Below are 25,642 nucleotides of genomic sequence, written 5' to 3' on the forward strand. Positions count from 1 at the left end.
AAATATTCATTAACAGTTAACAGAGAAAATATTACAACTCTTAAGTTCTGTGAAAAGACAAAGAATGCTGTCTTCGGTTTGTTTCATTTCCTGTTTTGGCAAAGAACATTTGCTTAAGGAACCAAAGAAACTCTAAGTACGTAGATTTCATAACTAGAGAGAAGAAACATTTATGAATTGGAAAGCATTTAGAACTACTGTCCAGGTACTAAATGCTACCAACTTTCTAAATTCCCTGAGCTCTATAATTTTTCATAGGGGAAAAGAGTCAAGTACTTTTCTCTCCAGCCAAAGATACACGTAATCTAAAAGGTTTTTTTGGTTTAGTTTAAATACATCAATAAGCACTTCACAGGGCCAGAGCGGTGGCACAAGTGGTAGGGCATTTGCCTTGCACGCACTGACCTAGGACAGACCACGGTTCTATCCCCCGGTGTCCCATATGGTCCCCCAAGCCAGGAGAGATTTCTGAGCGCATAGCCAGGAGTAATCCCTGAGCGTCACCAAAACCCAAAAATAAAGGGGGGAGGCACTTCGCTATCCCTATAAAGAATAGGGAAAAAACTTTGACTTACAGTTTCATTTCTATTCATAGCCTCTTCAAAATCTTTAACCCCCATAATTCCTTTAAGGCACAAGGCTCTGCAACCTACAAAACCAATCTGGCAATCAAAGAAAGGTTCTCCCATCATAAGGGCCTATAAAAGGAAAGAAAGAAACAGAGGTGAGAACTTCAACATACTTTATATGTTTCAGATTTTCTCAGAAAATTTCTAAATCAGTTGAAATATCTCTAGGATTATGACCTTTCTAATCTATTCCTCCTCAACTAATATATTGCATTAAAGCAACAAAAACTATATTTATCTCTACAATGTCAAACCTTTATATCTCAATGACAGGGAGTTCATATTTCTTAATATAGTCAAACACAAGTTAAATTTTAAAAAAAAATGTAAATGTATATACCAAAGTAAAACGTTAAAACTATTTTAACCAGAAATGAAATATAAAATAGAAATATGAAACTCAACTATAAAAATTCAAACACTTTAAAACTTTACTTTAAATTTATAGTAAAAACTATTATTAACTTTAAGTATCATTCAAAAGATTAAAAATACATATGTTCAATGTTGAAAGATTACCTCAATGGTAGTTCCTTCTTGTTCCCAACACAGCACTTCTTTAGATTTAACTTTCTGAGGGCTATAGTAACTACTTTCAGCTTGCATTTCAGTAAGCTAAGAACCGAAGTAAAAATATTAAATTAATTCTGAACCATAATATACTACCATTACCAGAAATTGATGGAAATAAGACCAATTTTTAAGATATTAGGGATTTCATTATTAAGCAAAAAAACAAGAGCAACAAAAACAGCTATCACAAATTAGCCATATCTCATCTAGAAAATCTAAACATCAACCTCTTGTTTAACTTTGTATGGGTGTAGGGTATATGTAAAGGATTGAATACTGGGTCTCAAACATATAAGGCAAAGTGAGCATCTATTAATGACTAACATCCTCATGCCTCTTCACTTTCTTAATATTGCTCAAGTGGATCAAAACTAGTTGTAACAGTCCCATAGTCATAAAATGGTTCATATATTCTGCCCAAAGTGTACATTATTTTAACTCCAACTAATTTTATATGTATGAATATATTTGCATAATATATTCAATCATGTTTTTAGTGCAATTATTTCTAAGATTCTCTCTGTCTTTGTAATTAAAAAAGGTTTTAAAGCTCTGAAGACATACAAATACATAAAACAAAACTCTAATTCTCTGAGGGAGGAGGAAGGTTCCTAGGTATTTATATTCAAAGTATTTACCTCACATGATCAAAAAATAAGTTAAATGCAAAGTCAAAGATGACATTTTTAATGCAAAACTTAACTTAACCAAACAGAACTAGTTGAACCAAAAAGTTAAAATTTCCAGTATAAAAAAAAATCTTTATATTGAGAATCAATTAATTTTTCTCTGATTTTCTTTTTTTTTTTTTTTATTTTGGTTTTTCGGGCCACACCCGTTTGATGCTCAGGGGTTACTCCTGGCTAAGTGCCCAGAAATTGCCCCTGGCTTGGGGGGACCATATGGAACCCGGGGGATCGAATCGTGGTCCTTCCTTGGCTAGCGCTTGCAAGGCAGACACCTTACCTCTAGCGCCACCTCTCTGGCCCCTTCTGATTTTCTTAAAAGTGATTCATTGAAGCTTTTATATACTGAACCTTTATAGAACTGTTTTTTAATAATATTCAGTTTAAAATTAAGTAATCTAAAATGCTTAAAATTGAATATTTTAAACTTCATTAACCTTCTGCTATTTATAATTACTGTAGAAGAAACGTAATTGATTAAAAGAACTCAAGCATTACAAGAACAATTTCAAACATTATTTTTTTTAAATGCTACATTTAATTTGGGATGGTTTTTGTTGGATTGATATCAACTGTTCTGATACTAATGTAGAAATATGACCTTATTTTCTGACCAATATGAACCAAAATTAAGTCCACACATTCTTTAAATCCAAACTGAAAAGAGTTGTTTTCCTCCCACATTATCAACAGAATTACCCTTAAAGATATAAATGTTTCACCCTTTTAACAATGACAAAAACTGACCAGAAGTGCGCTAAGTCTATGTAGTTTTCTATCTATAAATGCCTATTCTGATATTAGGAAGGTAACTTTACTACCAAGTCCTTGACCTCTCTCAGCAACTCATTAAACTATCCTATCTTTTAATCGCCCATACTGATAATACATCTAATAATAGCTGAAAAGTTAACTTTCCATTATAAAACTTTTAAAATGTTATCACCTAGTCATGATTTTACAGAATGACTGACATTATTTAATCAAAGTTAAACCAGTGAAGTTCAATTACGAAGACAATTGGAATTCAGATATAAGCAGTGTTCAGATAATGTATCTAATAAGTACTTTTGTTACTTTTACTCTGTACTCTACTATGACAAAAACATTTGAACCAAGTAGTGACTAAACTTTTGCTGAAACTTACTCTATTTTTAATTTTTGTCATATTAAAATACAATAATTACTTTAAAAGTCTTGAGACTAACCGAAATATTTTTCTTCTTGTTTTAGTCTTTACTGAAACTTACTTGGAAAGATGTGAGGGTAGAGTGAGATGTACCTGTTTGAGGGGAATAAGAGGCTTCTTCAAAGTTTTTGGAAATAAGCAAGGAAGAAACATAAAGACAAGCAAACCAGATACATGTTCAAAGAGGAACATGGGCTTGTGGAGCAAGCTATTTAAAGTATTTTTTCTATTTTCCTTTCTTTTTGGTTTTTGAGCAACACTTGGCAATGCTCAGAAGTTACTGCTGGCTCCGCACTCATGAAATCACTCCTGTTGAGTTCAGGGACCACAAAGGATGTCAGGAACCTATCTAATCCAGGTCAAAGAGAAAGGCAAGCAAATTACCTGCTGTATGCAAAACAAGAGCCTTAATCTCTAGACTATCTTTCTAGCTCTCCCTAGAATAATTATTCCCAGTCATCTACAGATCTCTCTTAAATGTATTATTATGGTGGTCATCTATTTTACCTGAATTATTATATCCTTCTTATGCTAATAGCCAATTCTTCCTTACTTTTCTGTAATACCCTCATAATCAGTGGGCATATCTGCATTTATAATAACTTAGTGATTCTGGAAGGCAATGATTTGCATCTGATCTTGTAAGTGCAATTTCTAGACAGACCTAACAGCATAGAACTAGAAGGGTATTAATATTCATTTGTCAAATAAATTAGTTTCCTTTCAGGAATATGATACATGTGGTATCTTATAAAAAAAAAAGCCAAGAAATGAAATATAAAGAAAATGAAAAGGGGTATAACAAATGCCCAAATGCAATAAAAACTGAAAACTGGACTGGGGGGATTACAAAATGGAGATACTAAACAATGATAGAACCAAGTGAGCACTCAAGGGAAGGGAGTGGTGCTGGACTGTGTTAAGTATGAAGTCTTACTATTATCAGTATTGTAGACCACAATTTTTTAATAATTAAGTCATTATGAGTGGTGAGTGAGGTTCGGGAAATAACTATCATGACAATCTTAATGAGTGAGAGAAGAGAATGCTTGTCTCAAATACAGGCAAGGGTTGGGAAGGGGGGCATAGGTGGTGGGAATGTTGCAATGGTGGCAGGGGGGTGTTCTGTTTATGACTAAAACCCAACTACAATCATGCTTGTAATCATGGTGCTTAAATAAAGATTTCATAAAAAAATAATAATCATAATTTTTAAGTCATTAAATTGGTCTAGAGTACTAACTCTCCATTCTTGCTCATTGGATTTTTTTCCTCTGCGGTGGCAGGGATTTTCCCCCCTGGGTACCCACACCCAGCAGTACTCAGGGACTATTCCTATTCTGTATTCAGAAGCGGCATTGCTTGGAGAACCATATATGGTACGAGGGTCTTAAAGTAAGGCTAGCAGGATACAATGCAAGCACACTGATCCCTATACTATTCCTCTGGCCCCTATTCCTTGGTTTTTCATAAGAACTGCAGGAGGTACGAGGTATATCTGTAGCACCACATGGTCCCCCGAGCACCACTACTAGTGACTCCCAAGCACCAAGCTGGGTATGCTCAATGATTTTTTAAAACTTTATGCCAAAGAATAAACAACACAAAATAAAGGTTGGGCTATCTTTGAGAAGCAGAAAAGAAAAAGATATTAACAAAAAAATTACATAAAGAGTGCTGAAAAACTAATGGTCTTTATCAAAAATATATTTCTCAAGTTAGAAAAATAGTACAGTAGGTAAGGCACATAGCGCTTCTGGAAAAGTCTCCAGCATCCCTGGCAAGGTCCTCCCAATGCCACCAAGAGTGATCTGAGCATAAAGTCAAGAGTAAGCTCTGAACACTGCTGAATGTGACCCAAAAACAATTTCGATAGATAGATAGATAGATAGATAGATAGATAGATAGATAGATAGATAGATAGATAGATAGGTAGGTAGGTAGGTAGGTAGGTAGGTAGGTAGGTAGGTAGGTAGGTTGGATGGATGGATGGATGAATGGAAGGATGGATGGATAGAGATAGATAGATAGATAGATAGATAGATAGATAGATAGATAGATAGATAGATAGATAGATAGATAGATAGATAGATAATGTATAGATATACATATGTTTTAAAAGTGTGTCTAATGAGGCATGTATTATTATTTGTTCTTAATATATATGCATTTGTAAATGGAGTTGGCTAAATAAAGTATATTAAAAAGTGCTGAAAATGGGGGCCAGAGCAGTGGTACAGTGGTAGGGCATTTGCCTTACATGCGGCTGACCTAGGATGAACCTTGGTTCAATCCTCCAGTGTCCCATAAGGTCCCCCAAGCCAGGAGCAATTTCTGAGCACATATCCAGGAGTAACCCCTGAGGGTCAACAGGTGTGGACCCCCCCAAAAAATAGAAATTGGACAGTCCTAAAAAGTGGGAAATTAAAACTGCATAGAAACAACTCGTGTGTGTGTGTGTGTGTGTGTGTGTGTGTGTGTGTGTGTGTGTGTGTGTGTGTGTGTGTGTGTGTTTGGTTTTTTGGGCCGGGACAGTCTTAAAAAGTGGAAAATTAAAACTGCATAGAAACAACATGTGTGTGTGTGTATGTGTTAAAAAGTGGAAAATTAGGGGCCGGCGTGGTGGCGCTAGAGGTAAAGTGTCTGCCTTGAGAGTGCTAGCCTAGGACGGACCAAGGTTCGATCCTCCGGCATCCCATATGGTCCCCCAAGCCAGGAGTGACTTCTGAGCGCATAGCCAGGAGTAACCCCTGAGTGTCACCGGGTGTGGCCCAAAAACAAAAAAAAAAAAAAGTGGAAAATTAAAACTGCATAGAAACAACGTGTGTGTGTGTGTGTGTGTGTGTGTGTGTGTGTGTGTGTGTGTGTTTGACTTTTTGGGACGGGTGGGTTACTCCTGGCTATCTGCTCAGAAACAACTCGTGTGTGTGTGTGTGTGTGTGTTTTGGGCCGGGACAGTCTTAAAAAGTGGAAAATTAAAACTGCATAGAAACAACGTGTGTGTGTGTGTGTGTGTGTGTGTGTGTGTGTGTGTGTGTGTGTGTGTGTGTGTGTGTGTGTGTGTGTGAGTGATTTTTTTGGGCCGGTGGGTTACTCCTGGCTATCTGCTCAGAAATAGCTCCTGGCAGGCACGGGGGGCCATATGGGACACCGGGATTCGAACCAACCAACTTTGCTTGCAAGGCAAACACCCCTGTGCTATCTCTCCGGCCCCTTAAGTATATTTTATAATGAAAGTACACAGATAAAAAATACCCAAAAAGATTTACTGAAGTGAAAAGTTTTAAGTGCAATTTTTTGTCTGCCCACCCACCCACAATCATTCGGCACAGCCTATTTTTTTTCCTTCTTTATTTGAATATCTTGATTACATAAATGATTGTGATTAGGTTTCAGTCATGTAAAGAACACCCCCCTTCACAAGTGCAACATTCCCGCCACCAATGTCCCTAATCTCCCTCCTCCCACCCTACCCCCACTTGTACTCCAGACAGGCTTTCCAGTTCCCTCATTCATTCACTTGATTATGGTAGTTGGCACAGCCTATTTTTAATAGAATTATCATTTTACCTTTGTATGTCAACTGAAATATTAAATTAGATTAAAAAAATTTCCCAAAAGTTGATAAAAAATTAATTATAGATTAATGTGTTGCTGATTAAAAGTTGATTAATCAAAATTAAATAATATATTTAATTAAATAACCAATTAATTTGTTGTTAATTAAAAAGTTGATTAAAAAAAGAAAAGAGCCGGCAAGGTGGCGCTAGATGTGTCTGCCTTGCAAGTGCTAGCCAAGGAAGGACTGCGGCTCGATACCCCGGTATCCCATATGGTCCCCACAAGCCAGGGGCAATTTCTGAGCGCTTAGCCAGGAGTAACCCCTGAGTATCAAACAGGTGTGGCCGAAAAACCAGAAAGAAAAAAAAAAAAAAAAAAAAAAGGGCCCGGAGAGATAGCACAGCGGCGTTTGCCTTGTGAGAAGCCGATCCAGGACCAAAGGTGGTTGGTTCGAATCCCGGTGTCCCATATGGTCCCCCGTGCCTGCCAGGAGCTATTTCTGAGCAGACAGCCAGGAGTAACCCCTGAGCACCGCCGGGTGTGGCCCAAAAACCAAAAAAAAAAGAAAAAAAAGAAAAAAAAAAAAGAAAAGAAAAAATATTGAATTAGAAAATTATCCCAAAAGTTGATTAAAAAAAGAAAAAAAAAGTTTGATCACCCAGTGTCGCATATGGTCTCCCAAACAAGGGGCAATTTCTGAGTGCATAGCCAGGAGTAACCCCTGAGCATTACTGGGTGTGACCCAAAAAACCAAAAATAAAAAAGAAAGTAGAGAATTCCATAAGATAGGAAGAGATAAAGATTCAGAGTTCACAAGAGTATATGGGATTTTAGGAAAACCTGTTAAGAGAATTTTCTAAAGTAAAACTTCAAGCTGAATTATTTTTTTAATATCTTTTTTTATAATACCTTTAAGCACCATGATTACAAATATGTTTGTAGTGGGTGTTTTTTTTAATATGTAGGCTACATTCTTAATAGAAAGCAAGAGCATTAAAGTTGACAGATGAACAATAACAAAAGGAAACCTACTTTGAAAGTCACAGTTGCTTTTGTACAATAAAATCCTATGGAAACAATAGGATCCTTCACAGTCTGTGCTTTGTGCTGATGTGGTGCTGATGCAGGATCATCCCCAAGGTAGTCTTCCTCACCATCATCATAACTGACTATTGCAGGCACAAATGACCAGGCCCATGATACCCATCCCTGTGTCTGCTCATCCTCAGTATGCGAATACATCTCTTGGCATTTGTATTGAGCAGGATATTGCATATCTATTCTTGTTTCATCTTCAGTACCTTTAAGTCAAAATAAAGAAATCTTAAGAGGACTCAACTCAAAGGAAAATTATGAATATAAATTCTACAGAAGTGCTTCTCCAACATTCTTCTTTCTACATATAAAATGTTAACAAATAACACACTGATTATTCTTTTAACCAACAAATTAGCAATTCAAATGTCTTTACTTTCAAGTTTCTATATGTAGTATCATCCTCCTTTTTTATGAATGGTATGAATATGAATGGTATTTGAGTGGTAGTTAGCTACAAAGGATTTAAATATTTGATATATACAATTTTAAAAAAAGTCTACCTCTTCATAATAAAATTAATATGTTCTTTTAACTCCCTTTTCTTAAAAAGACAATATCTACAAAATAATCCTAGGCAAGTTATTTGTTTTCTGATAAACCCAATGGTAAAAGAGAATGGCGAGTACTCCTAGGCAAAATGTATAAGAAAAACAAAAACGAAAACAAAACACCTTATTATACAGGGACAAGAGAATAGAAGAGCAGGTTGGTCTTCTGTCTTGCAGTTAGCTTCGGTTTGATCCCCAGCATTCCATATGGTCCTCTGAGCTCCCTTAGGAGTAATTCCTGAGAGCAGAGCCACACCTGACGTACTGCCAGGTGTGGAAAAAAAATCAAAACGTAAAATTCCTACATGGGGGCCTGGAGAGATAGAACAGCAGCATTTGCCTTGCAAGCAGCCGATCCAGGACCAAAGGTGGTTGGTTTGAATCCCGGTGTCCCATATGGTCCCCCGTGCCTGCCAGGAGCTATTTCTGAGCAGACAGCCAGGAGTAACCCCTGAGCACTGCCAGGTGTGGCCCAAAAATCAAAAAAAAAAAAAAAAAAAATCTTACACAGAATGAAATCAAATATAATAAAACTATTTGTACACAAAGGTAATAAAAATAATAGTGTTGGTGACTTTTAGTAGTGGGTAACATAAATTATTATCTTTCCTGTTCTACAGATTAAAAAAATAGACAACTATTTTTCTTTTATTTTTTATTTTAATTTTTACATGAATTGGCAGGCTATAGATATAAATTTTCAGCATACTTTGAATGACAAACTCCATCAAAATTCCAACATCATTTTAACAAAGATAGTGAAAGCGAGAGATCAACATGATATTCAAAAAAAAATAGTTTCTAAAAAATTTGAAACAAACAACTCCTCGTCGTTGATAAATCTAAATACAAATAATACTTTAAAATACTCTAAATTTTTCTAGATAGAAAAGCTTAATGCTTGTTTTCATCATTTTAACAGGAGATTCTAGAACATGATTCACTTAGAGAGAGATCCACAAAAATCTTGCTCCAGCCCCTAGTTGAGTATAATTAGTTTCAAGTAAAATAATTACTCAGACCACAGTGCAAAAGAAACAATACCCAGGTTTATACAAAATTAGTAATAGTATGTCTACTCACCAGCTGAAAGAAAAATAATTCTCGGGTTATATACCAGGGAAATTGTCTCAATCATGGAACAAAAATTAAGTTAATGGGAGCAATAATCCCACTAAAAAATTTTTTTTAATTTTTTTGGGGGGAGGCTGCACCTGGTGACACTCGGGGGTTACTCCTGGCTATGTGCTCAGAAATCACTCCTGGCTTAGGGGCCATATAGGACACCACTGCTCTGGCCCCTAAAGAATTTTTTTTTGATGTAAAAATCAAGGATGTTGCTCAGGAAAGTATTTGTCTTGCATGTATGCGGTCCAGGGTTTGATTTCCAGAATAGCACCAAAATTAATAATGCATATTAGAGAAATAACTACATTAACAATTATCATGACAATGTTGATCAGTGAGAGAAGTAGAATGCCTGTCTCGAATACAGGCAGGGGGTGGGAAAGGAGGGCGATGGGGGCACTGGTGGTAAGAACGCTGCACTGGTGAAAGGGATGTTCTTTTTATGTCTGAAACTAAACTACAAACATGTTTGTAATCATGGTGCTTAAATAAAGATATTATTTAAAGAAAAATAAAACTTGGAAGCAAGGCTCAAGTTACTTGCTTCCAAATAACTAACAACTGTTTACTCCAATACAAATCTAGCACCCAGCAAGGTCAAATTCATAATATCTGGCAATGGATTAAAATTTAACCAGTATGGGGCCCAAACAATAGCACATTATTTCTGGCAGGGCATTGACCTTGCATGCAGCCCACCCAGCTTCATTCACCTTGCATTCTCTATGGTCCACCCCCCAAGACTGCCAGGAGTGATTTCTGAGCACAGAGCCCAGAGGAGCCACTGAACGATGCTATGTGTGAACCGAAAACAGAACAAAAAAATTAACAAGAATAAAACAGAGAATGAAGAGGAGAGTCAATGAAAACAACATTCAAAAAAGATATGTAGATACAAAATAATAATCATCAAAATACACATTGATAGATAAGGAATAGATACTTGTTCTATTTTTTGATTTGGGGACTACAGCTGACAATGTGTAGGTCTTACTCCTGGCTCTGTGCTCAAGGAATACTCCTAACTCCCGGTGGGCTCATGGAACATGAGGTGCCAGGAATCAATCTTGAGTCAATGCATGCAAGGCAAATAATTGTCTTATAACCAGTATATATCCCTAGCCCCAAGATACACTTTTGTTGTTGCAATTGTTGACACTCATGAGTTATTCCTGACGCTACGCTAGGTAATCATTCTGGTGGAGCTTGGGAGAATATATAGGATGCTAGAGACCGAACCCAGGTTGACCATGTGCAAGGAAAATGTTCTAAACTCTGTCTATCACTCCAATCCAGATATACATTTTTTAAATACAAACTGAACTTCTGGAGAAAAGAAATATAACAGTTTCTATAATGGAAATTACATAAGATTAAAAGAAATCTTGATACAGAATATTGGAAAATCTAAAATGCATGTTTAAAAAAAAGGGAAAAAACGAAAAAAATTAAACAAAGGTATCAGAAAAATTTGTCTAATTTCAAGAACATTAATGCATTATAACTAGAAGTACCAAGGGAGAGTTTAGAAATATAATTGAGAAAATAATGCTAAAATATTTCTAATTATAATATTAAAAACTATAAATCCACAGATTTAAACAATGTAAAAGGGGCAAGAGAATATGTGGTTAAGTCGGATGCCTTGCATTTGGTCAACCCTAGTAAAATTCTGAGTACCACATGGTCCCCAGAGCATAGTCAGTGCAGCCCAGGGGGCTATTCAGCATTGTCAGGGTTAACCAGGGAATTCCTAGTACTAGCAGCAACAGAGCCTAAGCAACATCATGTCCTCCTACCCCCATAACTGAACCAAAAGAAAAAGGAAAAACAAAAGGAAAGTTTCCAAATACAAGTAAATGTGAAAAAAAATGACATCACAGCACAAAAAAATTCAAAAAACAATAAAATTATCTAAGACACCCCTCAGCCTTACCTAAATGACTGAGGAAAACATATCACAAATGATAAACAGTTGTGGCTACACACTTTAGATATGAGAAAACAAATCTGGACTCCTCTAGAATAAAGTTGCTTTCTCCTTTTTAACATACAATAAAAATATGCATCTTCTTATAGTCACAGAATACAGTAGTTAGAAAAAATCATATTTCATCAAAACGGAAGGAAGGAAGGAAGGAAGGAAGGAAGGAAGGAAGGAAGGAAGGAAGGAAGGAAGGAAGGAAGGAAGGGAGGGAGGGGAGGGAGGGAGGGGAGGGAGGGAGGGGAGGGGAGGGAGGGAGGGAGGGAGGGAAAGAAGGAAGGAAAGAAGGAAGGAAGGAAGGAAAGAAGGAAGGAAGGAAAGGAAGGAAGGAAGGGATGGAGGGAGGGAGGGGAGGGAGGGAGGGAGGAAGGAAGGGAGGGAGGGAGGGAGGGAGGGAGGGAGGGAGGGGGGAGGGAGGGAGGGAGGGACGGGAGGGAGGGAGGGAGGAAGGGAGGAAGGAAGGAAGGAAGGAAAGGAAGGAAGGTAAGGAAGGAAGGAAGGAAGGAAGGAAGGGAAGGAAGGAATGGAAGGAAGGAAAGGAAGGAAGGAAGGAAGGAAGGAAGGCCAGAGCAATAGCAGTTGGTAGGCCATCTGCCTTGCATGCAGCCAATGCAGGTTCAATCCCCAGCATCCCATATGGTACCAAGCCTGCCAGAAGTGATTTCTTTAGCTCAAAGCCACTGAGTGCCACTGGGTGTGACCCCCCCAAAAAGGGAGGAGGAAAGCAGAGAGGGAGGGGAGTAGGGAGGGTTGAGGAGTAGCCCTGAGCACTGCCAAGAGTGGCTCTTTCTTTAAAAAGGGGGAAAGGATCTAATCAAAAGAGAGCTATTTGAAAATTAAAATAAAATTAAAAGGATTAATTAAAAAAACAATTTTCAGTCACAGGGACTGGCCTTAGCTCAGTGGTTTCAGTGGTTACTTTGGCAAACTTGGCTGTATGATCATGTTTGGGGGTTCGAGACCCACGGGTACCTTCCAGTCCTTTAAACAATTTTCAATCACAGGTTTGAAAAAAAGCTCCTAAATTATATGACAAGATAGTCATTAGACTCTCTAAATGAATACCTAAAATTAGTAATGAAACCAATAATAGATTTGATATAGACTAACAGCTAACATATACTTTACAATGGGTGTACATACATGGTCAACAGACTCAAGAAAAAATTCAAATGATTTTTCATCAGAGAAATACTAATTAAATCCTCTAAGGATATAACATATTCATACACATATCAAAAAGCAAAAAATAGCCCAACTGCACCAAATGTTGGTAAAAATGTGGAGCAACTGTAATTCTCATATCTATAGATAAAAACATAAAATGAACACATCACCTAAAAATTCTGGCAGTTTCATACAAATGTTAAAATTTTAATTAAAAGGAAAACATCTTTAATTTTGTCTCTGTATTTATCCCACATTACCAACAATAGTGGCCTACATATAGTAGGCTTTAAGCATATGAATTGATTAAATCAATTAAGCCACTGTCATCATGTAATGAACATGTAATTATTGGGACCAGAGTGGTGGCAGAAGCAGGAAGGCATCTATCTGCCTTGCCCACACTAGCCTAGGAAGGATCATGGTTCAATTCCCCCGGAGTCCCATATGGTCCCCCAAGCCAAGAGCAATTTCTGAATACATAGCCAGAAAAACCCTAAGCATCATCAGGTGTGGCCCAAAATAAAAATAAAAAAAAATCAAGTACTAATCAAAGATTTGTAACAATGCATTAATTAAAAAGCCTGGCAAGTCTTAGCTGAAATACTACCAGCACTGTAATTTACTAGGAAAATATAAGATTGTTCTATGTTAAATTTTATATATGCATATTCTGATATCTAACATCTACTGGACATATTAAAATTATTTCAGCACTTATTTTAAAAATTGGAATTGGGACATGAGAGCTAGTATGGGGAGTGAGGTGCTTGCCTTGCAAGCAGTAGGCCCACTTAAATCACTAGCACCACATATGGTCCCCCAAGTATTCTCAGGAGTGTTCGCGAAGCACAAAGGCAGGATTAAGACCTGAGCATTACTGAGCATCATTGAGTAGAACAAACAAGCAAATAAAAAAAGTGGACTAGCATTCAGCATAATAGAGAAAATTAAAAAATCAATAGTTTCAAAACTGCAAAATACAGCCTAATGTATTTTTCCTTTTCATAATGGCGAAAACATTTTATAAGAAGAGGAGACAAAGTAACATTTGTATATACTTACTTGTAATGTTCCCTAACATATCTTTATTGTGACAGGTAGAGTCTTCTATTTCTCCTTCTTTAAAATGACCTAATTCACCATAGTAAAGAGCAATCCCAAGTTGCATTATTCGGATAAACATTGGCAGCTGCTGATCTGTGATAGAAAGTTTCAAACTCTCTACTAAGGTATGAATCTGCAGTGTGAAAACAAAAATAAACAAATTTATGCTCAAAGAGAGCAACTTTTAACATTATAGAGAAATGTTGAAAGTTTTCGAATGAAGTACATATTAAAAAATCATAGTTGTAAACATTTGTAACATTTAAGCCAAAATAAAATAAAAATTTAAGATCAATAAACTTTAGAAACTGAATTAAGTCAATAATAAATGCATAAAATGCTAAAGTATAAATGCACACTAGGATTCAGAACACTATCAAATATAGAAAAACAAGCAAAAAATATTTTTAAGCCTTCCAACAACTCTATTCTTTTGATATCAAGTAAGACATTTAACCATAGTACAAAATATACCATATAGGTCCAGGGAGACAGCCAGGAGTGAGCATGGTGCACCTGAGCAGTGCCAAGAAAGACTCTAAAGTACAGAATAAGGAGTAAGCACTGAGCACCCCAAATTTCACCAACCACAAAATTTGACCATCCCTAGAAACAGATAAAAATGTGTGAAAGGCCAGCGTGGTGGCGCTAGAGGTAAGGTGTCTGCCTTGGCAGTGCTAGCCTAGGACGGACCTCAGTTTGATCCCCCAGCATCCCATATGGTCCCTCAAGCCAGGAACGACTTCTGAGCGCATAGCCAGGAGTAACCCCTGAGGGTCACCGGGTGTGGCCCAAAAACCAAAAAAAAAAAAAAGAAAAAAAAAGTGTGAAAGAGGGGCCGGGTAGGTGGCGCTGGAGGTAAGGTGTCTGCCTTGCAAGCGCTAGCCAAGGAAGGACCTCGGTTCGATCCCCCGGTGTCCCATATGGTCCCCCCAAGCCAGGGGCGATTTCTGAGCGCATAGCCAGGAGTAACCCCTGAGGGTCACCGGGTGTGTCCCAAAAACCAAAAAAAAAAAAAGAAAAAAAAAGTGTGAAAGGCTAGAGAGAAGCTCAAAAGGCAGGGTGCGTGCTATGCTTACTGGTCCCCAGATCAACCCCACTCAGGCTCATGAGGAAGGCTCTGAGCACAGACCTGGAGCTAGTTCCCCTCTCCCAGGAACACTGCTTTGGGTTCTGGCCCTAAATTATTATAATTGTCAAAATTCTAATTTAAATTAAAAACACATGTCAAGGGCTCCAAACAGAGCAGTAAGTCACTGAGAGCATTTTGGAAAATTCCATCTTTAAGATGATCAATGGGGCCGGAGAGAGATAGCATGGAGGTAGGGCGTTTGCCTTGCATGCAGAAGGATGGTTTGAATCCCGGCATCCCATATGGTCCCCCGAGCCTGCCAGGAGCGATTTCTGAGCCAGAGCCAGGAGGAACTACTGAGCACTGCCGGGTTATGACTCAAGAACCAAAAAAAAAAAAAAAGATGATCAATGAGGTTAATTTGCTAGATAACCTTAATAAATGCATTTTGTAAGAGTAAGAAGAATGACAGGTATAACAAGGTGGCAAATCTTTATCAGAACATTATTAATAAAATACTCAATGTATTAGAAATGTGAATGATTACATTATAAATTTGATGATTCCCAGAATAAGAAAACATTACCACTTTTTACAATAGAATACAACTTATTAATGTTGAGAATACATGATTATTTATGCCAAGACTAAGTATTCTGTACATTCATTTTTTTCTTTTCTCTAACTTAACCTACCCTAGAGTAAACAACTTGTGCTAAATATCAGTGATAGTGCTTCATAGATAGGATTACATTTAGTCATTATTTGCTTTTAAACTATATCCTGAACTTACCTTAAATTCCCTAATTGCATTAGCAAATTCAAGGCAAAAACAGTACAGTAAAACAATATATCCTGAGATGCAGGTATCAATGCTATAAAATAATCCATCATGTTTATCTTTGCCAAAGAAGTTCTTTGGCTTCTTTTAAGGGGCAAAGCATGGATAATTGAACATTACCCAAAAAGTAAGTAATTTCATATATTAAATATATTTAATTATATAATTTACATATAATATAAAATGTTAAATATATTTAAATTTAATAAATCTATTTGAGCCATAGAACTAAGCCTTGCATGTTTTATAAACATAAAATACATTTATACAGCTATATACAAAAAGCAATCTCAGTGTTTGGATTTAGAGCCTACTTTTCCATTATTGAACATTAATATAAATTAATAACAAAATTTCACATTAAAAATTAATTAATATGGGGCCGGAGAGACAGCAGAGTGGTAGGGCATTTGCCTTGCATGCAGCCTACCAAGGACAGATGGTGGTTGGAATCCCGGCATCCCATATGGTCCCCCAAGCCTGCTACAGAAATTTCTTTTTTTTTTTTTTTTGGTTTTTGGGCCACACCCGGTAACGCTCAGGGGTTACTCCTGGCTATGCGCTCAGAAGTCGCTCCTGGCTTGGGGGACCATATGGGACGCCGGGGGATCGAACCGCGGTCCGTCCTAGGCTAGCGCAGGTAAGGCAGGCACCTTACCTGCTACAGAAATTTCTAAGCACAAAGCCAGAGTAACCCCAGAGCGCCACTGGGTGTGACCCAAATAACAAAACAAACAAAATAAAAAACTACTTAACTAATGAGTCACAATGCAAACCTTTGTGGGAAGAAGGGGGACTTGGAGGTTCTACCTAGCTGTGTTCACTCAAAGCATATTCCTGTTCTATGCTCAGAAATCACTCCTGTCAATACTCAAGGGACTATTTGCAGTATCAGGAACCAAGCTAGGGTTGGCCACTGGAAGGCAAGCATTTAAACCCCTGTCTATGTCTCCAACCCCATGTGAAACTTTTAAAAACACATATTAGAAAACATATGATAAAAATATAAGGCTCTACATTGACATTATATATCAAATCTTTAATAATAAATGTTCACACATAGCAAAGGACATTACCTGACAGTATCTGTGCCCTTACATTTAACTGCATTTTGAAATCATCAAAATCTAAAATTTCCTGAACCAAAAAATGTTAACAAAACAACTTTTATAAAGTTATCTAAGAATGAGAAGGGGAAATAAGCATAGTTGCTTTCAATTTCTAAGAATACAAGACAAAAACTCAGTTCACTGAAGGCATAAACTTTTAAAAATTATTTGTATCACATGGGAACTGGTATCCAATAGGCAAAAAAAAAACCCTTGAGAAGGATGGAGGGTAGTGGAAGAAGGAGATAATGGGATGGGAAATGCCTATTGTGGAGGAAAGTATTCATTCAACTGTGAGAGAAATTGAAGAAAACTATGGAGTGAAAAGTAGCTGACAAAGACTAGCATCAAAAAGAAAAAACAAGGTGAAGACTTACAGTCACAGGAAGAGAAAAAAAATAAGGCGAAAATTTACAGAAATGAAGGCACCTGAATCATGAGAGCATAAAAACTGAAACAAAACAGTTTCAGGTAAAATCTTTGTTCTTCAAAGCCATATCAGCCATAACTGCAATTTTGCTTGTGTAAATCTGCTCACTTGCAGGTTTCACAGTGAAAAAGGTAAAGGGAACAGTGTTAAAACATTGTACGCCTGAAAATCAACCATAAATAACTTTGTAATTTCACAGTGACTATAAAATAGTAAGATTTAAAAAAGAAATTATTCCCATCTATTTGAAGAAAGACTAATAAACAGTAAAACAAGTTAAAAACTATAATAAAACTTATCACTACTGAAATATAAAAAACAAAAAATATATAACATATAAAATGTATGAAATATAACAAAAATATGTACAATGTATAAAATATAATGTCTAAGTTACAAACAAACATTTTGTTTTGTTTTGTTTTGGGGCCATAACTAGTGACGCTTGGGGATTACTCCTGGCTATGCATTAAGAAATCGCCCCTGGCCTTGGGGGACTATATAGGATGCCAGGAATAGAATCAAGGTCCATCCTGGGTCAGCCTCGTGCAAGGCAAATGCCCTACCACTGAACTATCGCTCCAGTCCCAAAGATTTTTATTAAAAAAAAAATCCACATATATGTTTAAGATTACTTTCTTATGGTTTTTAATAATGATTATCATGCACAATTAAAAAATAAAAACAAGTAAAATTCAACCAGTAGAGAAATACCTACTTTAATAACAGAAGGCATCTTGGAATTTAGATTATCATATGTAAAATGCAGACGAGTTCTGAAGGAACACTTGTACAACAAAGGATCCTGATAAAATTCTATTTTACCACTAGCGTTTCGTTTATCAAGACAAACTGTACAATCAGAAAAGTTGATAACCTTTCTCAGCACCAGATAAATTGCTAAAACAAGAAGAAAAATATTTTAGAATATTTTAGAATAGAAATTAAGAGAAAATGCAATCTTTATTGGTACAAATATCAGTAAAATATAGCTAGTAGAAAAGATTCATGGAGTATTCAAGATAGTATATCAGAACCTACCAAAAGAACTTCTCATGTATTTTATAATTTAAAAATCCCAACAATGAAAAAGGCATAATCCTATATTTTATGCTTTTATGAAGAATTGTAAATCAAAGAAATGAAGTAAAATGACCCAAATTTGCATAATAACTAATTACAAATCAAAGACAATTTAAACACTTGTTATTTTTTTGCAATTCCATTGAATTTTTAATTAGTCTTCAAAAGTCATATTTAAAATAACATTTCACCAGTCTCATTTAAACTTTTACACTGAAAAAATCATTTCTACTCACTACACATTTATTGGTTCAATATGATAACTACTGTAAAGATGTAATGCAATCCCTCTAAGAATACCCATGACATTCTTCAAAGAAATGGATCAAACACTCCGAAAATTCATTTGAAACAAAAACCACTCGTGAATAGCTAGAGCAACCCTTGGGAAAAGGAATATCAGAGGTATCTCTTTCCCCAACTTTAATTTGTATTACAAAACAATAGTCATTAAAACAGCATGACACTGAAATAAAGACATACCCTCAGATCAGTGGAATAGACTTGAGTATTCAGAGAATGTTTCCCAGGCATACAATCAATTAATATTTGATAAAAGGGCAAAAAATGCAAAATGGAGCAAGGAAAGCCTATTCAATAAGTGGTGTTGAGACAACTGGTCAGCCACATGCAAAAAAGAAAACTCGGACCTCCATCTAACACCATCCACAAAGGTCAAATCCAAATGGATTAAAGACCTTGATATCAGACCTGAAACCATAAGGTGTACAGACAACACGTGGTGAAACACTCCATGACACTGAAACTAAAGGCATCTTCAAGGAGGAAACAGCACTCTCCAATCAAGTGGAAGCAGAGATACACAGGTGGGACTATATTAAGCTGAGAAGCTTCTGCACCTCAAAGAAAACAGTGATAAGGATAAAAAGGCCATCCACAGAACAGAAAAACTATTCACCCAATATCCATTAGATAAAAAAGGCTAATATCAAAGATATGCAAGGTACTGACAGAACTTAAAAAAAAAATCTGGGGCCAGAGATATAGCACAGCGGTGTTTGCCTTGCAAGCGGCCAATCCAGGACCTAAGGTGGTTGGTTCGAATCCCGGGCGTCCCACATGGTCCCCCGTGCCTGCCAGGAGCTATTTCTGAGCAGATAGCCAGGAGTAACCCCTGAGCATAGCCGGGTGTGGCCAAAAAAAAAAAAAAGAAAAAGAAAAAGAAACATCTAACCCCATCAAAATGGGAAGAAGAAATGAACAGATACTTTCTCAAAGAAGAAATACAAATGACCAAAAGGCACATGAAAAAATGTTCTGCATCACTAATCATCCGGGAGATATAAATCAAAACAACGAGGTATCATCTCACACTACAGAGACTAGCACACATCACAAAGAACAAGATCAACCAGAGCTAGCATGGATATGGGGATAAAGAGACACTCATTCACTGCTGATGGGAATGCTGTCTAGCCCAGCCTTTCTGGAGAACAATATAGATATTTCTTAAAAACCTGAAATTGAGCTCCCATATGGTCCAGCAATACAACTCCTAAGGATATAGATTAGAAACACAAAACACAATATAAAATGCCCTCTACATTCATATATTCATTGTAGCACTGTTTACAATAGCCAGAATCTGAAAACAACCCAGGTGCATGACAGCAGATGATTGGCTAAAGAAACTGTGGTACCGTATTTTGAAACAAAAAAAAAAGTCAACCGAAAACCGGGGTCGTCTTATACGGTGAGTATATCCCGAAAAATGTTTCAATATGCCACTAAACAAAAATTGTCTGAATACTGCCACAAACGAATTTTCCAACTCGATCCTGCACCAATCACTGCAAGGCTGCTCAGACCGCCTCTCTAACTCAGCCAATCCAAGCAGGCTTTTGATGCATGCAAATTAGACAATGTTCTGGACCCGAATCTACACTGTAAAAAGCCTGCTCAGATCGGCCAGAGTCAGAGAGGACGTCTATTACAGTCTAACCTCTGAACCTTTGCTTATTGTGATTGGCTCACTGTGGTACATACAGTTGCAGCACAGGAACGTTCTGTCTTATACAGTGAATATATGTAAAATTAGGGGGTCGTCTTATACGCCCGGTCGTCTTATATGCCAGAAAATACGGTACATCTATACAATGAAATACTAAGCAGTTGTTAGGAAAAATGAAGTCATGAAATTTGTCTAGGAGGCTACTATGCTGAGTGAAATTGAGTCAGAGGAAGAAAGATAGGCACATTCATTTCATTGATCTGTGAGGTTTACAATAAACAAAAGACAGTATGATAATAATACCCAAAGACTCTAGAGATGAGGGCCAAAAGGACCAGCCCATGATATGAAACTTATCACAAAAGAATGGTGAGCGTAGTTAGAGAAATAACTACACTAACCTCTACTGTGAAGAAGAGAAACAGAATGCCTGTCCTGAAGATAGGCCGGGGTTGGGGGAAGAGGAAGATGGGCAACACTGGTGGCAGGAAAGTTACACTGGTGAAAGGTGGTGTCCATTCGACGACTAAAACCCAACTCTAAACATTTTTGTAACCATGGTGCTTAAATACAAAAATTATTTTTAAATATACATTATTCTTAATATATACTCACGAGAAATATCCATGAATGCACGATCCCATAATTCATCTACTGTATAACATTCTGCAGAAGTAATATTGACTGAAAGAACAATGTCATCTTCAACATATTTTAATATGAGATTATTTATAACAATATTTACATTATTTACAACCCGTCTAATCAAACTCTGCACATAACCTACAAAATAGAAAGAAAAGAAAGAAATTAAGTCAGTTATGGTCTGAAATTTTTCTTAAAATGTTTATGAATTTAAAGAGGTAGATATTATTTAGTAGATATACTGCAAAGAGGAAACTGACATTGAGATAGGTTAAAAAAAAAAAAAGGTCTGTCAAAGCTACATAGCTAATAACAAGTTCAGTGGAAATAACCATTATCAACAGAATGAACTTTTTATGTTCTAAGGAAAACAGAATATAATACTTTTTCAATATCATTCTGGACCCCCTTCAACAAATTAATTTCTGCCTATTGCATGAACACTTCCCAAATGAAACAAAGTTATAGTAGCTGATAACATAATACATTAGAACAAATTTCTTAAGATTCTTTTTGATCTATCAAGATGCGATTTCCTAGGGAGGCTGGGAAGATAACTCAATAGGTGAAGCATGTTTTTGTTGCCCAGTTTTGATACACAGAACAAATGGTCCAGTTAGCACTAACAGGAGCTCTCCCAGATCAAAAAACCAGCAGTAGGGGCCAGAGCGGTGGCACAAGCGGTAAGGCGTCTGCTTTGTGCGTGCTAACCTAAGACGGACCATGGTTCAATCCCCTGGCATCCCATATGGTCCCCTAAGCCAGGGGCGATTCTGAGCACATAGCCTGGAGTAACCCCTGAGCATTATCAGATGTGGCCCAAAAGAAAAAAAAAAAAAAAAAAAAACCACAAAAATATTCAAAAATTCAGGGCCAGAGTGACAGCGCAACAGTAGAGAGTTTGCCTGGCATGCAGACAAGGTGGACCCAGGTTCGATTCCTGGCATCCCATATGGTCCCCCAAACCTGCCAGGAGTGATTTCTGAATACAGAGCCAGGCATAACCCTTGAGTGCTGCAAGGTATGGCCCAAAAACAAACAAACAAAAAAAATCAAAAATTAGATCTTGCAGAAAGAAAGATAGGAGGAACAGTCAACCTAGTGAACATTTAACAACTTTCACTTGCTAATATATAATGTTGAAACGGAGAAAATTAAATAGGAAAATGTTAAATGTAGAATAAGAAAGAAAATATTAACTGGGGGAAATAATATAATAAAGTTTTTTAAATGATAAAGTATTATAAAGGAGAGAATAAACAAAGCATAATGAAAACATGAGGAAATAAGATAATTCTTTTTTAAAAACTCAAGAATTAGTGAACATTACTTTTCTCCATAGTTTTCTTAGTATCTCAAAAAGTTTCTTTTATGTTTCAAGCTACTATAGACTACTCTATATCTTTCAAAATTTTCTCACACAATAGATATACTTAATTGGGTAACTTAAAAATATAAATTTAGTTTGGGGCTGGAGCAATAATCCAGCAAGCAGGTGTTTGCCTTGAATGTGGCTGACCCATGTTCAATCCCCAGCATCCCATATGGTCCCCCAAGCCTGCCAGGAGTAAATTCTGAGTGCAGAGCCAGAGGGTTGTGACCAAAAACTATATATATATATATATCTATATATATACACACAATATATATGTGGTGGGTGTACATATATGTGTGTATGTACATGTATACACACATATAATTCAATTAAATATGAATAACATTTAATAAGAATATTTAAGAGAACCAACACTGTTGCTCAAAGGCTAGAGCTAATGCGTGAGGTACTGGGTCCAATCACTGATACTATGAGGCACACACATATTCTCCTGCCAGCAGCTAGGTGTGGTCCATCCATATAATAGCAAAAAAGAAAAAAAGGAAAACTTTAATGTACTCAAACCATTACTTAAAAGCTAACTAAAAAAGCTAACTAAAGTCTAAAGATATTTCATGAAACTATTTGCTCATATTCCTCAGTCAGAACTCTACTGGGCAAAACAGTACCAAGTTCTGACGCTGTTCCTACAGTCTAATGAAAGTAATATTTATTTTTAAGTTCCTCAACCATAACAAGTTTGTAAAAATCAACTCCTTCATTCACTCAAATCAGATTCCAAAAAATTTAAATGTTTAACTAAATTAAACTGTATATCAAAGCCATCAGAAGTATTAAAAGTCCTATTATATGTCATAAAATTAACATGTAAACTTTAAAAATTAGTAGTTTAGTATTGTAGTAATTTAATTTAGAAACTATAAAATTATTAATTTACTAATTTAAATTTACAATTGCAAATTTAGTAATTATATAAACACTTTTTTTAAAATATTATACTTTTCTATCTCTCTACACCTGAGCACCCACAGCTGCCTGAGGTCCATAAACTAGCAGTTAATAACCACTGTGATAGATCATGACTTTCACTTTTTTAAACACCTGTGTGCTGGAAATGGTCCATAGACAGAAGTTGGAAACCACTGCCCCAGAATAGCATCATTCACAGAGCACTAAACATTTAGGAATTAAACCTTTTTTCTACAATAGCAATTTTTTTTAATTTAAACTATTACAGCTCTGTGTTACCTATGTCTTCAAATTTAATCTATTATAGTAAAATAAGGGTTATCCAATTATTATCTCTTCCATAACAAAATATAAACATTAGATAATGTAAAATTTTTCAAATAATATCTTTATTTAAACACCATAATTACAAACATGATTGTAGTTGGGTTTCAGTCATAAAAAGAACACCCCCTTTCACCAGTGCAACGTTCCCATCACCAATGTTCCCTAACGCCCTGTATTTGAGACAGGCATTCTACTTCTCTCACTCATTAAAATGGCCATGATAGTTGTCAGTGTAGCTATTTCTCACTAACTGTACTCACCACTCTTTGTGGTAAGTTTTGAGATATTGTAAATGTTATTGAAAAATATCTTTAAGCATAACCTACCTCAAAAGGATCAATATATTAATAAGAAAGAACACCTGTATGAAAGAAATAACATCAATACCTGGGGCTTCCCTTCCGGATTACTGATACATGACTTATAAGTCATACATAATGCAAATACTTCTCATTGAAATTTGAACAGAAAAATAACCTTCACTTCCAATCTGAGGATTCAATATTCAGAAGCAGATAGGTCTCCAAACTCTCCTCCTTAAAAGGTTAAAAATAGGCCTGGAGAGACAGTATAGACCTTCAATGGATCAACCCTGTTTCAATTCTTGGGCCCAGTATCACCAGGAATGATCCCTGTGTCAGCTGCAAGCTGAATACAGTGCAAAAATGGAAGAGAGATTGGAAGGGTAGAAAGAGGGAGTAAAAGAGAAATAGAAGAGGTGCAAGAAGAACAGAGAAAAAGAGAAAGAATATGAAAGGAAGAATTAGCAATAGATTTCAGTCTCTGGGCGTGAGCAGAACCTCAAGATAAAAAGAACACCTTGGCTGCTCTTGCAACAGTCTTCAACATACCATTTCTGTTATGTTTTCTTTATAATCCCCTGAAACTTGGAGGTTAATAAATCTGCCAATTAACATTTACCTAACTTATTTGGCTTGACACCATTTCAAATTTTTAAAAAATGTATCAGTGGAAGATGTTAGACATTAAAAAAAGATTATTTTAATGCACAAAAATAGAATTGAAGTAAGCCCAGCATCTTTTTCATTTGCAACATGATCTTGCCTACTATTAGATGTTCCAGAAGTTACAGTCATTGAATCCTTTTAAACTTTTGTCTTGCTCCACAGGCAAATAGAGGGGAGGTGACTTTGCTACTTCTGTAACAATACACTAACATTCTAATTCAGATTTGTGAAAGTGTTTCTGGTTTTTTTAAATAAGACAACATGAACCCCAGAGCCACCATGAGCAGAGTTCATTGTTAAAATATTTTACAAGTATTTTTAAGTTACCTGATACATATTCTCACTCTCCTTTCAAGAAAAATTTCAAAAAAACCATATACACTGTCCAAGATAACAAGCATTTCAGCACACATGTTTACATGCGTACATAACATATATAAAACCTTCAATTTTATATTCAAAGCCTCTACAAAAACAAATTTTCGAATAAGTGATCCAAAATGTAATTATTTCTCCTCAAAGATAGCTGACTTTTTCCATTTTCTCATACACGGAATATGGACTAGGAAACGTAACTATATCTATGGATTGACTTCAGAGGGCATGTAAAATATCCTAAAATTATATGCAAATCTGAATGGGTTTATAACTTTTCAAAATGTTTTCAAGACTCCATGTGCCAAAAAAAAACAGACTACAGACCAGAAAAAACTAAAGCAGTTTCTTATTCAACACTGACTATGACTCTTATTATTAAGTAAGGGAAAAAACGTTGATTTGCACAGCTCAATTTTTGCAGTGCAGCAAATCTGTACATGAACCAGACACTGTATGAGATTAGGAGTTGGCAAAATAATGCCTGTGACATCTGTTTTTGTATATAAAGTTTTATTGGAACAGAGATGCATACATTAGATTGTGGCAGATTTCACATTGTATCAAAACTACTATGACAGAAAACAAATGGTTTGCAAAATCAAAAGTATTTATTACCTGGCCCATCAGAGAAAATGTTTGCTGACATCTATGCTAAGGAATGTAGAGGAATAAATCATAATACAAACCAATTGGACAGCACAACTTCTAGTTTCTCCAAACTGCAAATCTTTCTAATCAAATATGTATATGCATATATATACTTTGAGTAAAAAGCAAAGAGAAGAAATTAAGTAATTTTAAAGATAGTTATGCGGGCCCGGAGAGATAGCACAGCGGCGTTT

At 36.2% G+C, this 25,642-nt stretch overlaps 1 protein-coding gene across 2 annotated transcripts in view; it reads right to left on the minus strand.

The window, feature by feature from the left end:
• Positions 1-25,642, minus strand: part of VPS13B (vacuolar protein sorting 13 homolog B) — a 724,212-nt gene that overhangs the window by 654,000 nt on the left and 44,570 nt on the right. For both annotated transcript variants that reach the window (XM_049773957.1, XM_049773956.1), the window contains exons 4-9: positions 20,793-20,960; positions 17,841-18,022; positions 13,629-13,803; positions 7,671-7,939; positions 1,149-1,244; positions 576-698 (exon numbers count right to left, since the gene is read on the minus strand). In XM_049773957.1, coding sequence (XP_049629914.1) covers positions 576-698; positions 1,149-1,244; positions 7,671-7,939; positions 13,629-13,803; positions 17,841-18,022; positions 20,793-20,960 — 1,013 coding nt within the window. The remainder of the gene's footprint in view (positions 1-575; positions 699-1,148; positions 1,245-7,670; positions 7,940-13,628; positions 13,804-17,840; positions 18,023-20,792; positions 20,961-25,642) is intronic.

Source organism: Suncus etruscus, chromosome 5, assembly GCF_024139225.1.
Source record: "Suncus etruscus isolate mSunEtr1 chromosome 5, mSunEtr1.pri.cur, whole genome shotgun sequence".
NCBI classification, from domain to species: domain Eukaryota; kingdom Metazoa; phylum Chordata; class Mammalia; order Eulipotyphla; family Soricidae; genus Suncus; species Suncus etruscus.